This window comes from Polypterus senegalus, chromosome 12, assembly GCF_016835505.1.
Source record: "Polypterus senegalus isolate Bchr_013 chromosome 12, ASM1683550v1, whole genome shotgun sequence".
Classification (NCBI taxonomy): Eukaryota; Metazoa; Chordata; class Cladistia; order Polypteriformes; family Polypteridae; genus Polypterus; species Polypterus senegalus.
The window spans coordinates 163,987,259-164,005,090 of record NC_053165.1 but is presented as its reverse complement, the minus strand read 5'-3'; the positions used below and the strand labels follow the sequence as shown (position 1 = coordinate 164,005,090).

At 41.9% G+C, this 17,832-nt stretch overlaps 1 protein-coding gene across 1 annotated transcript; it reads right to left on the bottom strand.

Moving 5' to 3' along the window:
* Positions 1-1,150: 1,150 nt before the first annotated feature.
* LOC120540124 (sialoadhesin-like) lies at positions 1,151-17,705 on the bottom strand. Its single transcript, XM_039770618.1, has 8 exons — positions 17,387-17,705; positions 16,543-16,905; positions 14,332-14,565; positions 13,134-13,391; positions 10,043-10,148; positions 6,840-6,882; positions 6,135-6,262; positions 1,151-1,542 (listed from the first exon to the last, which is right to left on the bottom strand). The coding sequence occupies exons 1-8, from the start codon at positions 17,628-17,630 to the stop codon at positions 1,464-1,466; spliced, it is 1,455 nt and encodes a 484-aa protein (XP_039626552.1). The 5' UTR covers positions 17,631-17,705; the 3' UTR covers positions 1,151-1,463.
* Positions 17,706-17,832: the final 127 nt, after the last annotated feature.

Genomic DNA, 17,832 nt, shown 5'->3' with positions numbered 1-17,832 from the left:
AAGGTGGAAGAATGGAATCAGGCTTAGTAGACGGATAGAGCTGAGGGTTGTCCGCATACGTAACAGTGAAAATGAATATTGAATTTCCTAAAGATATGAACAACGGGTGGAAGATAAATAATAAATAGAAGGGGACCCAAGGCAGAGTCCTGCGGAACATCACTAACAACTGGGCCAACTTGGGATCTGAAATGTTTTAATTGTACAAACTATGTACAATCTGAGAGATATGATTTAAACCAGGCAGGTGGAGTGCCAGTAATACCAATCGATTTTAATCTCTCAAGAAGAATATCATGAGATATTGTATCGCAGGCAGAGCTCAGATCAAGGAGCACAAGTGTGGTCCACAGCCCGAGTCGGCTGCCATCAGCAGGGCATTGGTGATTTGAACATGGGCTGTCTCTGTACTGTGAAATGGACGAAAGCCACACTGAAATCGTTCAAACAAATGATTGTCAGTAAGGTGAGAGTGAACCTGCTCAGCAACAGTTTTTTTCAAGTGTTTTTGAAAGGAAAGGTAAACTTGAGATTGGACGATAATTATTTTTGTGTTTTTGTGTTCATTTCTCTCTATTATATGAAAAAAGTGGGATGAGACGAGACCTATTCAGGGAGATGAGACGTGACCTTTTCAAAAAGAGTAGATGACAAAGAAGAAAAGCCATAAAGAATTCAAAAACGTTGGTGCGATACACATGAAGAGTAGGTTAGAGATAAGGGAAGTAGCAAAATTTGAAAGTCTCAAAAAAAACGATCATAAAGATCGCATCAGCGCAAACAAACGGAAAATATTACTCAGTGAAATAAGACATCGAATAGTGTTTCAGGATGTCTGGGGGAGAAGAGAGACAAGGCAGTGAGACAAAAGGACGGCTGCTGTACAGGCTTTTGAATGTTCGAAGCGCCGCACAAGATGAAGATCACGTGGCGCAGCAGTCGCAGTAAGCCAACAGTACTTACATAATGGAGCAAAGAGGAGGTAAATAAAACAACTGTAATTTGTTTCCCATTGTATCACAGTTATTTAAGCGTCTCCTTGGGGTACGTTCAGCAAGTGGGGTTGGGCAAGCAAAGCGAGCAGGGGTCATTTTACATATGAAAAACATTTCACTTTTAAAAGTTCTGCCATTTTTTATGTTTTGCTAATTAATTTCTGAAGTAAAATGTCTCCATGGTGGCTCAAGCAAGAGTGCAATCATTAGCAGACCCTTGTTATTGTGATGATTTCTGAAAGGAAATCTACCGGGAATGAACATGAACAATGGTCACCAAGATCTGCCCGATCTATTGGCAGATATGGACGATTCAGGGGGTCATAAATGTCTTTTCTCTTCTTCTCAGTTCTGTAGATTTCCAGCTGGTCACTTTGCAAAAGTCACCAATCCAGTGATATCTTGGATGAATGCAATTGTGCTCAGCCAGTTTCTGCATTTTGGGTTCCAAGACACAGACGCACCTTTTCATTTTAAAACTATTGAGCTGTAGATGACTTCTCCACTGCTGTCTTCAGCCTTCTTATATTGGCCATTATTTTGTATTCTAAACAAATAAAAATAAAGCAAAATATAAAAGAGACACATGTAACACATTACATAATTAGTACAACTTTAAAAAAACTAGTGATGTTGTTCACTTTAGAGAAGCACTGTATAAAATATCAATACTTTGTGTTGCGCTTAAAATGACCCCCCAGTCCAATTCTGTTTGATCTTCACAGAGCTCAGGATTTGGGAGAGTTATGGACCGTCCTGATCTGATCAGCAGCGGTCGTTCATGTTTGACGTCATCATATCGTCTGACGCCAGGCCAGGCTGCTTCATCACTCGCTGACAAATGGCTGACTGATGGTGTGCTGTTTCTCAGTTTCTCAGTGAGCCTGAACTGTACAGAAGGCATCATGAGAACAGCCAGGGATGACCACTGAATTAAGAACATCCTTCCAGCCAGGGAGTCATCAGGCCTTCTCAGACATCACAAACTCGACCACTTTGTGGAGCTCCATACACATACAGTTGGAGGCTCCATGTTGTTAACATTTGACTCCAACATGTCTCTCAGTCCTCACCTCTTTGCCCGCATTGCTTTGCTCATGTGCTGTTGTTAGTTTGGTCGCTGGTGCCCCATAAAGCCTTCTTTACTTGTAATAAAGTAACATTAAATTTGCAGCACCAGCTCACTTCATTTTATGTCTACAGAAATGTTGACATTCAGTATATTACTGTACATTATCAATCCATACATCACCTGTACCTGCATAACCGGGGCATTCAATCCCAGCAATCACTGGGTGAAAGGCAGGAGAAACACCTAGGGCAAGGTGCCAGTCCATTGCAGGCTATATTATATTATATTATATTATATTATATTATATTATATTATATTATATTATATTATATTATATGAACTTTGTCTTGCTGAAGTTCAGATTCTCATTTTAGGTCTGTTCTGTTTGGTTTTGATTCTTTTATTTACGTTCATGTTACCTTAATGTTGACTATTTGTATTCTTCTCTGGTTCTGATTTGTGTCTGTGTGTGTAGGCTGCCTGGCTTATGTTCCGTGTGTTTTGTGGGTGGTTCCTCAAGGGGCGGGGCCACCTGCCAATCACCGTCAGGAACTTCCTTCTGCCCTCTAAATCCAGAGAGTCTTCCACGGTTCCTGGCAGTTCATTTTTAATGCACTCTGGGAGTTTGGTGAGTTCTTGTGTTTCTTTAATATTTTTTTGCTCTTTTTTTTTTTTTAACTTTGCTATGGGTTTCTGTATTTGGTCTTGGATTTTTAGGAAACTCTTCTTTGCCACTCTACAGAGCTTCACTGTGTCACTGTCATGTTTCAGCCACATCTTTGTTTATGTCCTTTTCGTTAATGTTTGGTTCTTTTGTTTATGTTACTATCGCTCACGTTTTTTTGTATTTTTCATTTTTCCTGTGTCTTTTAGTGCTGTGGTTATGACCTTTCATCATTTCAAATACGCTTGCGAGTGGAGTGTTTATTGTATTTTTGCTTTTTGTGATTTCCCCCGATTTTTGCACCTTTGCTCTGTCTTCTCACAATCCTTTGATATTTGTGCTGAGGCCGTGTTTGCTTTAGATTGCTTACCTTCGGCCAATTCCTTTCAAAGGTCCACAGAGCTTCTTGTGCTCCACCACATTTCCATTAAATATAAATCTCATATTTTTTAAAGATTCTTCAAAGCTCTTTTTGTTTCTCGTCAGTGTTTTGATGAGAATTCCCCTCCCCAATTTGGTAATTTTGGAAGATTTTATGGGATTTTTGTGCTTTTGTCTGTACAAGTAAGCATTAAGGTTATAAATTGAAGCTCACATCTGCTTGAGGAGCAGCCAACTTAAACTGCCTTAGCGTGGCTTCAAACCTCAGTCCAGACTCTTCTCCTAGACGGTGGGACGAGCTGCCCACCTCCATTCAAACTGCTAAAGTCCCTCAGTGTTTGAAGGCCTTCTCGTTTGGTATGAGGAGCCAAACAGGCCATAAATCAAATATGTTTGTACGAAAACTATTAGTTTACGTGTGGACACTATTGGTTTATGAGTATTCACTATTGGTTTGTTTGCATACTTAATTGGTTTGTGTGCGTATAATACTGGTTTTGTTCATATGAACTATATTGGTTTGTGTCCGTATATTATCGGTTTGTGCGTGAACTGTATCCGTTTGTATATGCATAGCACTGGTTTACATATGAAATATATTGATTTGTGTGTGTATATCACTGGTTCCAGTACATTTGTTATTGGTTTGTGAGTGAACTGCATCGGCTTATGCTCACGTTATCGGTTTGCGTATGAACCATATTGCCTTGCATTCTGTGCCAGTCTAACAATGGACTTGTGTATGCTCTATAATGGTTTCATGCACGTCTTACACTGGTTTCATGTGAGTAACATGTCGGTTTTGTGCTTGAACTCTATTGGTTGTATGTGTGTACTACAGTATGTCGGTTTCTCGTATGAAGCATACTGGTTATGCGTGCGCACCCTATCGTAACTTTGTGTATGAACACTATCGGTTCTGCATGTGAACTATATTGGTGGTTCAGGTGATCTTTAGCGCAAATGGGATGGGAAAAAACAGGAACTCAAGGGCTTGTACAATCATGGAGTGTGCGGAGAAGTGGCTAGGAGAGGGATCTGCGTTTAAACAGCGTAGTATTTTTTTCCGAACAACACATTGTGGCGAGTGGCTGCAGGTGGTACCCAGCCGGGACACCTAGGAGGACCAGAGGAGGGCTTACGCCTCCTCCAGATCACGAGTGGGCGACTGCCCTGGCGGCTTTGGGGACCACAGGAACAGAGCTTTGAAGCTTAAATCTATAGGGGCCCGTGGTCATCGCCAGGGGGTGCCCCAATGCCTATGGAGCCCTGGCCCTCAGCACTTCCACCACACCCGGAAGGAAGTGCTGGGGGGAAGAAGACCAGGGACACCCGGAGTGCTTCCAGGTGCACAGCCGGCACTTCCGCCACACTGGGGAGCTAATCGGGAGGCACATCTGGGTGTGTATAAAAGGGGCCGCCTCCTTCTATTCGATGGCTGGAGTCGGGTGGAAGAGGACGGAGCTCGGAGGAGAGGAGTGGAGGCGGACATGAAGAAAGAGAAAGAGGCATTGTGAGGCCTGGACTTGGGGGTGAGTGGTGCTGCGGCACTGGGTTGTGCGTGTCACTGTCTTGTAAATACCGTAAATAAATGTGTTGTGGTGCATATAATGATGTCTACCTGTCTGTGTCCGGGTTGTCCCCCACAACGTTTACCTGGTGGTAATTATTACTATTTATTAGAATCTACTCTTGAGTCTGTAATGAACACAAGGCTGAAGTTAAGTTCGTAGTCGGCTGTCTTTTTCTTCGCTCCAAGCTAAATGCTTGCTTGCTACCCACGGCTGTAATTTTTCACACAGCTTTTGCAAACTAGTTACTTATTCTAAAGGCAAAATATTCTACATTTACAACTGTCGCCTTTATCCAACGCAACATTTAGTTACTACTGGTTACATTTCTTATGCTCAGCGAACCCGCACGTGCCACACGGACTGCTGCGCAGGTGAAGTGACTTGCTGATGGTCACACAGTGTCAGTCTCAGGACTTGAACCCAGAAACGCAGGGTTGAAAAGTGCAAAGCCCTAACCACAATGCCCCAATAGTCTTTGTGCAAAAATATTTGATTTATGGCCTGTTTGGCCCCTCAGAGTTAGGGAAATGTCTAATAACTGATGAGGGCTTTGAGAAGTTCTTGAAACTTCAGGATGTGTCACTTGCTTGTTTTTGCTCTGAGCTCTTCACTTGTGATGGTCCAGTCTGTCACTTGTTCCTGTCACACTTGTTCACAAACAGTCCCCTGTAGACTGATCTTAACTTGATTATGTTGACCTTTTTTTGTAAGTCGCTTTGGATAAAAGCCTCTGCTAAGAAAATAAATAAATTGAGGATTTGTTCTCTTCTGTGTATTGTAATGTATTGACCCCCTTTTTCTTTTTGACACCCACTACTCACCCAGCCTACCTGGAAAGGGGTCTCTCTCTTTGAACTGCCTTTCCGGAGGTTTCTTCCATTTCTTCCCTACAAGGATTTTGTTTTTGGGAGTTTTTTCTTGTCTTTATAGAGAGTCAAGGCTGGGGGGCTGTCAAGAGGCAGGGCCTGTTAAAGGCCATCGCGGCACTTCTTGTGTGATTTTGGGCTCTACAAAAATAAATGGTATTGTATTGTATTGTAAATGCAAATGTAACTACATTACGTGAGCCAAATAAATTGGACTCATTGGGAATGTTGGGTTTAGTTTTGTCCAAGTGAAAACATAAGAGATGAATGATCTGCCATGGGTCTGGACACACACGATCTTGTAATCCATGCCTTACACACAATATGTTTGGAAATGTGCATGTCGGCTCAACCTGAACTGCTACCTTCCTGTGTCACTTTGAGCGAGTCACGTAGGCCTCTGGGATTTGTAACTTGGTTTGAAATTGTCGAGTAAATTGAGTTCATTCATTGTTTTACTTCCTTTTTTATTCCTAAAGCTGTGATATTTGTGCTGTCAAACAGAAGGCGCTGTGCTTCACCATAAGGGTGATTAGAATCTAAATAACAGAAATGAGGTTTGATTAAAAAGGCGTTCCTTACCTTTGGTTAGGGTCCATCTTAAACTGCAAAGATGCATAATTCAGATTTTGTTCGTCTTTGTCTTCTTTCGGCTGTGAAGGCTCATCTTTGATTGCAGGCCGGTCTTCATAGGCAGGGTTTTTGACATTCTATGGAGAGAAAGAAATTTGTGAATGTCCATCGGTGTGATACAGCATGGCCACTGACATGACGCAGACCCTGTAGGCCAACGTGGGAGCTAAACCTGGATGGGGTGAAAGTTTTCAACAGGACACCCCAAGCACAGACACCCACAGTATCTCAAATACAGATAATTTAGAATCGCCAGTTAATAGAACACTTATTTATAGGGAATGAAAGAGGAAAACCAAACAGACATGGGAAGAACATGCAAACTCCACACAGGGTGGCAATCAGGCTGGGATTCAGGAGCGGCCAGGCAGTAAAGCCAAGCACTCTGCTGCCAAAGCCAGGATATCCAAGGAGTGATGGCTCCAAAGGACTCTAGTGACATATCTGACTGTGTGGAACATCCAAAATGACTAAAATAAAAATAAAGAGTCACCAATGTCTTAATTGTGGTAAGAGCTGTTTAGCACTGCTGCCGGACAGATCTGGGGTTCAAATCCTGCCCTGGTCACTGCGTTTATGGAGTTTGCACATTCCCTCCATGTTTTTAGATTTTCTTTTTCACAGAAAATCAAACAGAAAAAATGTAACCCGCACCTCCTTGTCTCCATGTCGCTGCTCTGTCTTCTTGGCCCATTTCCTGTGAAATAAAACAGAAGGTGTGTTGACAATTAAAAGAGAGATTGAACATCTGAATAAGTGTGGCTTAGGGGCTTGGGCACTGCTTGGTACACCTCAGTGATGTCAGTTCAATGCCCACCAATGACTGACTGTGTGAACCTCAGCTCACCAGCCTGTCCTATTACAGAGATGCAGCCCAAAGTATTGGTACCCTTCCACTCTTCAAGAAAGAATCACAATTTTACATGAAATAAAATTATACTGACAAAAGTAATTGGCGTCCACCATTCTTCATTCCATATTTCAAAAAGAAGAAACTTTGTTTTTGACTTAAGACTTGACATATTACTATAAAAAATGATTAAACAAATGACAATGTACCTAATACCACTCCAGGACAAGAGGTGGCGCTGGCACTCATCATGTCCTCTTCCGTTTCCTCCACAGTTCCAAGAAGAGGCCCAGTAAGGTCAGCTGACCCCGCCCCTTCTGGTCTCCCACACCACGAGGTCACCAGGAGGAGGCGCCACTCTGTGATCAGAGCACACCGCTGGGCGGAGCTCCTAATTTGTGGCCTTCGATGAAGAGACGGACACACTAAGCCCTAACTGGCTCTCTACTTTTTGCCATTTTGTTTTCAGTTTGCTTTGATTAAATGAGGACGACCATGTTGGCTCACCAGCATTTATTGTTTGGACTTACTGTTCCTACCTTTGACCACATGAGATATATTTAAAAAAACATAAGGTCTTGCAATGATCTACACAGTTAATGTCAAAACAATTTGAAAAAATGACCAAATAAAAGTAACCGTATAAATATTTACAGTGGCTGCAAATCAAATGACAATGACAAAAACACAGAATCTTCTTCCTCCTGGATTGGATTAGACTCTATATTATTATTATTATTATTATTATTATTATTATTATTAGTACATTTTGAATTATCTGAGATAACAATTAGTTGGGTTTAAGTGGTTTACTTCACTAAGATGTATTGTAATACCAATGAGAAGACAATGAGAAAAATAAAATAGAAATTTGCGGTTTTATTCTCATCTCATTTTCTTATCTGCTTCTTCTGATGAGTGTCAGCAGGTCAGCCCCAACTTCCCACTCCACAGTTACAGATTCCAACTCTCCCTGTGAAATTCCCAAGTGTTCCCAAGCCAGCTAAGAGATGTAATCCCTCCAACGTGTCCTGGGTCCACCGCAGGGTCTACACTGAGTGGGATGTGCCTGGAGCAGCTTTAGTAGGCACACACCTAAAACCACCTCCACCGGCTCCTCTCGATTTGGAGGAACAGTGACTCCACTCTGAGGCTCCTCCACATCATGGAGCTTCTCACCCTATCAAAGAGTGTCACCCCAGCCACCTGGTAAGGACACCTCATTTGGACCACTTGTACTTACAATCTCAGTCTTTTAGTCATTGCCCAACAGCTCATGAGTATAGGAGAGGACCGGGATGAAGATCAACTGGTAAAACAAGAGTTCTGTCTTTAGACTCAGCTCCTGCTTCACTAACATGGACCAGTACAGCACCACAAAACAGGTTCCACAGTTCCAGTCCACTTGTCATTCTCACATTCCCTTCTTCCATCACTCATGAACAAGATCCTGAGATCCACTAAGGGCAATTGTCCCACACCTCACCTGAAAACAGCCATCCGCACCTTTCCAAGGGAGAACCATGACCTCAGACTTGGTGGTGCTGATCCTCACCCCAGTCACTTCAAACTCAGCAGCAAATTGCTCGAGTGCACACCAAAGGTCAAAGTCAGATCAGGCAAAGAGGACGACATTCCCTGCATAAAGCAATGATGTTACCCATACTGTAGTTTCTTCAACTGGACACCCTCACATCCTTGGATGCCCCTTGATGTCTTGTCAAGACATAGTCTTGATGGAGTCTGACGCCGACAATGAATGAATTTGACATAAAGCCACATATTTGGACAACACTTTCACTGCATTCATACAGGTAACAAATAGCAGGCTGGAGCAGCCATGTTACCCCAAACCCCTGCAGCACCTCTCACAACACTTGTGGTGGGACACACTCATAGTCTTTTCCCAAATCTACAAATTACATTTGGACTGGGCAATCATACAGCCATGGACCTTCCAGTATCCACACCGGAGGGAAGAGTTGGTCTACTCTTCCACCGCCAGGACAGAACTAACATTGATCCTCCTGTATCTTGGCTTGGCCATCAGACGGATTGACTTTTATTTAAAATTTGAATTATCAAAGAGATTTTTGTACCTGTTGCTCATTCCTAGATGTTATGGTGAGAATTAGTTCAAAATATTTACTGTCCACAGTGAGTGCATAATAGACATCAACAGGATGAGCTGAGCTTCAGGACAAAACTGTTACAATCTACAAACTCAAACAAGGCACAGCTTCAAAGGTGGGCCTCGAGGGTCTGTTGTTTTACTCGCTGCTGCTGTTCAGTATGGTGGGTTGCTGCAGTCGATTCATTTAATTAATTAATTCTTTGCATTTATATAGCACTTCTCTCATTACTCCCTACAGATTTTATTTTTTTTTTATTTTTTCTCCAGCTGTCTGGAGTTTTTTTGTTTTTTCTGTCCCCCCTGGCCATTGAACCTTACTCTTATTCGATGTTAATTAATGTTGATTTATTGTGTTTTCTTATTTTTCTATTCTTTATTATGTAAAGCACTTTGAGCTACTGTTTGTATGAAAATGTGCTATAGAAATAAATGTTGTTGTTGTTACTCAAAGTGCTCAGCAATTGCAAGGTTAAGGCCCTTGCTCAATGGCCCAACAGAGCAGAGTCCCTATTGGCATTTGCGGGATTCGAACCGGCAACCTTCTGATTGCAACTGCAGATCCCTAGCCTTAGAGCCACCACTCCGCCTTTTGTTTCTTATGTGGTGTTGCTTTGCAGATGAGCTGCTTTCCTAAACAGTTTGAAGTCAGCTTCGATTTTTGGTGACAGATGGGAAGGGGGACTCATAGGGAATACGTGCTGTTCTCACGACATACCCATCCTCCTCTATAATTGCCAACCTGTCCTCTTCATAAAGCTCACACAAACACAAGCAATCAACACCAGGGTGAGTGTCCATTTATCTGCTGCCATTTTCTCTCATAAATCAGCGGACATTAAAATGCAAGATTATTATGACAAATAAACACCATACCTTAGAACTGTGAGAAGTGACAAAAGTAATCCTATTAGGACAATGGTGTTGAACAAGAAATAATATGCAAACTTCATGCTGATCTTCAGGGAATGCTTCATATTTTCTGGAAAGCAAAAAGACAAATCAGATTACAGCATGTCATCGCCTTCATAATTCATGTTTAAAATGTGCCGCACATAAATTGGAATGACATGCACTTCACGGATTGTTTTCCTACGTTTGTGACTGCTTTGCTGGTTTCCAGTTTTTGGCTTCTGTTCTTGTGGTTTTTCATTTCTGGATTTCATTTTGAGACCTGGCCACTCTTGGGTTGTCTTTTTGGCACACTTTTTTGCATTTCTTTGATATTTTTGTGCTTGTTTACTGTTTTTGTTAATAAATATCTTTGTTTATATAGATTTTGCTTTGCCTTGCCCTTCAATGCCAAAGGCTTTATGTTTCCATTGCCTAGAAGGGCATTTTCATGTATTTTGGGACATTAAACAGAATATTTTTTGAAACTTTTGCAGCCTGGGCCCTTTAGGTCTGTGCAGGCCGAAGCCAGCCATTTGAGTCTGAGGATCAGGCTGCCTGGAGCAGGAGTTTGGGATTTGTTTCAGAGGCCTATGTCCATCTTGTGTTAGAGTGCACCCATGTTCCCAGTATGAAAACCTGAGTAAGTGTGTTGTGGGTGGTGTCGTAAGTATGGCGGACTATGGTACCACTCTGTGGAACTCATTTCAATTAGGTGACTTCAGATCTCCACAATTTAATATTAACTGGGCCAACTAGTAAAAAAATAAATAGCCTAGCCACTTATTAATTAATTAATTAATTAATTAATTAATTAATTAATTAATTAATTATTGTTTCTTTTATTTGTAAATTTTCCTTTGACAGGACTGGTCAGTCCAATAGGCATCCCCTGGGGTCCTAGAAATACAGGGTGAGCCAAAAAGAAGTACCACATTTCAAACGTTTATTCTACAGAAACACTACAAGATAAAACAAATGTCATTGTGACACAAGAAAGGGAATACAAAATAGATTTTTTTGACTGTGTTTAAAAATGATGTCTTCAAGGTGGTGGGCATCATTAGTGATACACCCTTCGAGACGATTTCTGAACACTCGCATGACCTTGTTCAGCCATTTCAAGGGGAATAGCTGCAATTTTGTGGCGAATAACGTCCTTCAGGTCTTCAAGGTTTTGAGGTCGGTGTGTGTATGCCTCTGACTTGAGAAGAATTCCCACAGAGACCACGTGAAGGCCACCCAACATCGCTGTGTAGGGAGATCAGCTTCTCCGGAAACATCTCCTGCAAAACTTGCATGGATCTCCGCGTCTTATGAGCTGTTGCTCCATGCTGTTGACACCACATCCATTTTTTCCAGTTCTCTAGCATTTCAATGTAACGTTCTCAAGTGACGGTGACAGCTGTTCCCCCCTCCTCCAAAAAGTAAGGGCCTACAATGCCAAATTCTGCAATGGCGCCCCAAACTGTAACACATGTGCTTACTGTGCAGGGGTCTCTGATGAAGTTCACAAAGGTTGGTTTCAGACCAATAGCAAAAGTTTTGCTTATTTACGCAACCATTCAAATGGAAATGTGCCATGATGATGGCACCTCGATGAACGGTTTGCAGAATGTTGGCACACACAACTCTCTACGGCTCTCCCAGTCTCTGTCAGAGAGTTTCTGCACTGCCATCATTTTCTATGGATGGAAATGAATGGATGGATGGAAATGAAGGTCCTCATGTAAAAATCAAAGAAGTGGTGGAAATGTCAAAGGCAGAAGCTCACTGAAAGTCTAGGAGACTGCAAAATGGATGCCCTTACAGCTTGGATGTTTTCAGGGATTTGTATAGTCCGAGGATGGCCTGGAGATTTTCTGATCAATGTTGTAACTCGTCTGTCTAAATTTAGCCACCCACTGAAGAATTGTTTTCTGATTTGGGGTGTCACCGTTCAGAGGAATGCTACGTTTAGAAGTGTGTTCAGATGGTGTGTTGCGTAGTGATGAATGATTTGTTGTTTTTGAAAAAAGCTTCAACAGTGAAAGCACGGTATGCACTGGAACAAGGGACGTCAAAGGACCCCCCACCCCAACCTACTCGGGTACCTCTACCTCACGCAGTGACCTTGAGGAACGAGGTACTTCATTTTGGCTCACTCTGTATGATAATAATGTCCGCGGTAGGTGCATAAAAAGGGGTGCCATTTGTAGTTCTGAAGGCGTGTACTGTGGAAACCGATTTGCGTACATCTTTGAACTATGGTGATAGTGAATGAGCGCCATTATCGGCCGGGCACCTTTAAGAAAGTAAAAGAACAGATGCTCCATAGAGTCTGTGGCTTACACACAAAGGGTGTCATTTGTGCAAGTGAATGGGGCATGAACTCCAGACACCAAGGGGGACTTCATGGCTGCAACACAAGAGGCAATCTGTCCTTCTATGCCTGTGTTCCTCAACCCAGTTGACTAACTAATTTAGTCAGAGCCTGTTTCAGCAGCCCTGGGTGCAAGGATGGATTCTGTGCATCACGACAAATATTCATGTTCTTCTTTTAATGCCAGCTCTGCCCTCAGTGAGTAGCCTAACCTGTTGTTTTGTCTCTGAGTGGACCCAGAATTCTTTGTGGTTCTTCCTTAGATTCAGAATGAATACGTGTTACAAAAGAATATCCTTGTGGTGGACACAAGTCAAAGTACAACTTAAAGACCTTTTCTCCTAAAACTCACAAAGTCTACTGGGACCACACATGGAAGTGGCTGATGGTGAAGGTGCTGCAATGTGAAGGGCACACTGGGATTTTCACAGGCATTTTTTCTGCAGAGGTGACGGGCTTTTCACCAATCACTTCTTGTTAGCAAACTCATGAAGGAGTCACATTTCAAATGCCTTCATTGTATCTGACATTTGTGGAGAAATCAGAACACAATTATGGGACCTTTGTGATGAAATTATACGTACAATTCACAATTCAAGGAGTTCACAAAAAGGCAAATGTCTTCTAGATAAACTAATCAGGCTGCACTCCCGGCAGATATTTTCCTCATATTCTTCATACTCCTCTACACCACAATACACTGAGGATGCTCACCGTTTACCACCAGATTGACAGCTGCAGATCGTGTCGTCCCATGGATGTTGGTGGCTTCACAGTGATAAGACCCCACGTGACTCTTGTTAAATTCATTGATGTGTAGTTGTTCTCCTGATCCTACGTGGCTGGTGTTCTCCTTGACCCAGCTGTAGTTGCAAGTTGGGTTTGCTGAGGCTGTGCAGTTTAAAATCACCGAGTCCCCTTCTGCTACACTACTGTTAGGATGTCCTGTGATGACCACATTTTTGGGGGCGTCTAAAAACAAAAGGAGGGTAAAGTAACAGGTGAGTGCCTACAAATGGCCACACCACAGTTTGAGAGGCATGTGCTGTGCCTCAGACATGGACTTGTTGTGTTCTCCAGGAGTTCCCCCACAAACCTAAGTGGTCCGAGTGTATGAATGTCCCCTTCCACTCAGCCATGCGCTCCTTGCTGCATCACACAAGGGAAATAAAGCAGCATGGAAGGACTCAGTGGAAAGAGGGTCTGTCAGGTGCTGACATTTTACTTCAAAATACCATTTCAATTATTGAAAGTAAAATTTGTATCAGTATGAAGAAGTCTGTAGCTGTGTTTTCCCAAAATTAGCAAAGTTCAGCAGCATTTCTAGCATACAAAATGGTATTCAGCAAAAGCTTGACACGTCCAAATGATTCCACAGACAAAATATCTTCGTTTTTAAAAACTTTAGTAAAAATGCAAAGCAAAAAAAAAGTAAAGTTCTTAAATCTTGTTTCCTTTCTAATTGTTACAAATCATCATTTCAAAACGGTCAGAAAACTGTCTGCCTATCCCATTTCTATGCTGAAAATGGGTCTCTGAAGCCCCTGTGCACTGGGACCACCTCTTCTAAACATCAACTGACTCAAGTAACACAGTGTCTTAATTATAGCTAGAAAGGTCTTAAGGGGAAAAGGCGATACCATTGTCTATGACTAAGCAAACACTAACGCAAAGCTTTAACTTTCTAAGACTGGCCCTTACAAAGACAGTGAAATGAAAAAATTAAGAAAAATGCAACTTCATCAGGTGTCTTTTCTAACAGACATTACATTTCTTAATAAAAAGACTTTTAATTAGCTTGCTGTGTTCTTTGTATTTAAGTCTGAGTTTGTCACTTCTCTCAACTATTGCACTGGTCGAGTTCTCAGTCTGCACATCTCACGTGGATAAAAAACCTCAAAATGCGACTCACACTCCACATTTAGCTGCAGTTCTGCTGATGAGATGTTTCCGGTCTGACACCGGTAACTGCCGTGGTCCTTGGCAGAGGCGTTCTGAATGTTCAGCTTCTCTGAGCTTTCATTTAAAAGTTGCCCATTTTTAAACCAGTTGAAGATGCTGCTGTTCAGACTGCAATTCATCCGGCAGGTCAGGGTCACCGTGTCGTTTTCTTTTACCTTCTCCGCTGTTGCTTCAACCTTTAGATCTTCAAAAAAAAAACCAAAAAGTAATAGCCATCATGATGAAGAGCACCCATAGGCTGCAACCCGTACAACATTAGTGCTGTCCCCTTACCTGGTCGAGAGAGGTCCAGGTCCAGAACCAGGGTTAGGGTTAGGTTAGGGTTACTAGAGGAGGCTTGTCCACAAGGGACAGAGGATAGCACACTCCGCCCGTAAAAAAACATTTAATTAAATCCCCGACATCTAATATTAAAATCACCCCCTATAATAAATTACTAATCAGCCTAAAAATATCCATATATATATAAACAATAAAATTGTTCTATTATTAATGTTCCAAAAGGTAATGTATAGGTCTAAAAAGCAGATTAAACTCCATATTTAAAATACCCAACCTTAAAATGACCTACCTATATACCTAAATTATTAATTGTAAAATACCCTAAAATTTGTTTAGGGATGGAAAAACTGAACATTTCATATTCTCTTGAAGAGGTTGGCAGAACTTGCAAACACTATGAAGAGTGTGTTGGCATTGAAGTGGGCATGGAGCAGAGACAGCTACCCTGCTGGGATGCCTGTACATTGCAGGAACAAGGGGAAGTAATGGGACATGGCTATGGTGTCCCCCAGTATGTTAGATGACAGCACCCCTGGGTCTCAGTACTGAAATGACACTTGCAGGGCATCCTGAGAATTGTGGTGGATGGTAAGTATATGCTGGCATACCAGGAGAGAGGACCCTTACTGGTCAGGAGGCCAATATAATGGAGACAATGTATGACAAGTACATTCAGTAGATGGCAGAATCCCCAGGCCTCAGTACCCATTCAGATGCCCACAGGGAATTCTGGGAACTGCAGTCCCATGGAACAGCCCTGTTGGGTTTCATGGGTGATGCCAGTGCTTCTAACGGACTATGCCCTGTCACGAGGAGTACTCCCTGAGCTAAGAGGAAAGAAGATAGTCGCCGTCATCCAGGAAAGTTGGAGTTCGGTGGGAGATGGATAAAGTTCATCAGTAGGAGTGGAAGAGGAAATTCTTGTGGTCGTGTCACATTTGGATGCCTTTGTAAGGTAATTGGGACAATAAATCCTTATACTTAAAATGGAGACTTGTTTCAATGTGGTTGTATCGGGGGTATGGGGGCACTGTTATACCTCCCCAGTGGTCACACCATTTAGTGTCTGCTCCCACCGGGTTTTATTACCATCCATTTTGTTCTAATCGGTTATGTCTTAATTCTACTCTATCGATTCATACTGTTTAACGCAAGTATTGAAGTCCAAAAACTGTGAGGCAGGCAACTCAACAGGACCAACCATCTCGACTCAACAATAAATGTCACCCTGGGTTCAATGTGACAGGCTTGAGGGAAATCAGATAGGACAGAGCCTTTTAAAAATGGAGTTAGAAAAGAGGAGGTCTTTGTAGATCCAACGTCCATCACTGGATCCTACTTGATGGAGTATCACTGAATAATAATAATATACAATACAATACAATACAATACAATTTATTTTTGTAGAGCCCAACATCACACAAGAAATGCCGCAATGGGCTTTAACAGGCCCTTCCTCATCACAGCCCCCCAGCCTTGACTCTCTAAGAAGAAAAGAAAAATATGATATACGATTACAACAGCAACGGGAAACTGCCTGAAGTCAACCGATCAATCAATGCAGCAATGATTATTAATCAATTAATTAATTCTTTAAGTTACGTAATCATTCAGTCCATTTATTTACTAAAGATGTCTATTCAGCAACAATCTGGCAGCACTGGGAGCAAATTAAGAAGCAAGCCATTCATCTGAGGACAAACTCGCACCTCACATTCCTTCCAGCTGGTCAGTTTAGCATTAGAAGTTCAGCTCACGTGGCAGCCTTTCAGATTTCACTAAATGAAGAAAGATCTCGATACACAGAAAACAGAATTCCTGGGGCTGTTAATCATATTGGCACAGTAAATAAAATCAAAAGAAAAAATTTGTTTCTTACCGGTGACAGTCAGCTCAACTCCTGGCACTTGTGTCCAGTTATTTGTTCCCTCAAACCTAAACGCATAGAAGCCGCTGTCCTCTCGACTCACGTTGCTGATCTCTACAGAGCAACACTTTGTGGTTTTGTTCCCCAAGAACTGAACTCGATTTCTGTAACTGCTGGACACTTTCTGCTCATTTGTATGATACACTGTGGTTTGTAAAACATTAAATTTGTTGGTTTTTTCAGGACTATAAAACCACATTTGATTTTCCACAGTCACACATTCTGGATGTCTGTATGTGCAGTTAATCTTCACAGTTGATCCTTTGAGTGCGCAGATCCTCATCGTCTCATAAGTAGCTCCCCATTCACTCACATCTGCAAAACACAAACGTGGGCAAAATGTAAAGTCTGGGATTTCTAGTTGACTTTAAAATGAAAAAACTCACACAGCCTGACATACATATATATATATATATATATATATTTTGTCAAGCCGACCCGGACACAGACAGGCGGACATGTTGTTTTTCACCACCACACGTATTTATTATGTACAATATTTAGAATTATTAAGTCCCTCAGACTCAAAATACAGTGCACATGTTGTAGCGTCACTTTGAGAGTCGTGTCTGTGAGATGTCTTTTTTCCCTCATGAGTGTTTATTTCCAATTATATGTGGTTTTCCTGCACGTGTCTCAGCTGTTTTTGGTACAATGTGTAATGTAACATGCATGATGTGCAGATATATGTAAAATGGAAAGCAAGCAGGCACAAGTCACAGATTGGGCTATTTTATCAATAACACCGCTAACTATTGTGCCATCCTCAATAAAGCCTAAAAGTTTCTTATCTTACCTGTGACTGTCACTTGGACTCCTGGCACTTGTGTCCAGTTATTTGTTCCTTCAACCCTAAACTTGTAGAAGCCGCTGTCCTCTCTTCTCATGTTGCTGATCTCTACAGAGCAGATCCTGTTTTTGTTCCCAAAGAACTGAACTCGCTGTGTGTGGCTGTTGGACATTATACTTTTACTTGTACAGTACACAGTTTTTTCTTGACCTTTAATTGTCTCCTTTTCTTCTTGAGCAAATAACCACATTTCCTTTTTAACAGTATCCTGTGATGGATGCCAGTATATGCAGTTAATCCTCACAGTTGATCCTTCCAGCGCACAGACTGTCATTGGCTCATATTTGGCTCCCCAGTCACTTAAACCTGTTAAACACAAAGGTGAGTAAAATGTCAAGTCTGGACAGCTCATAATGATAAGCACATTTAATTCATCTCCTTATAAGCTTCAG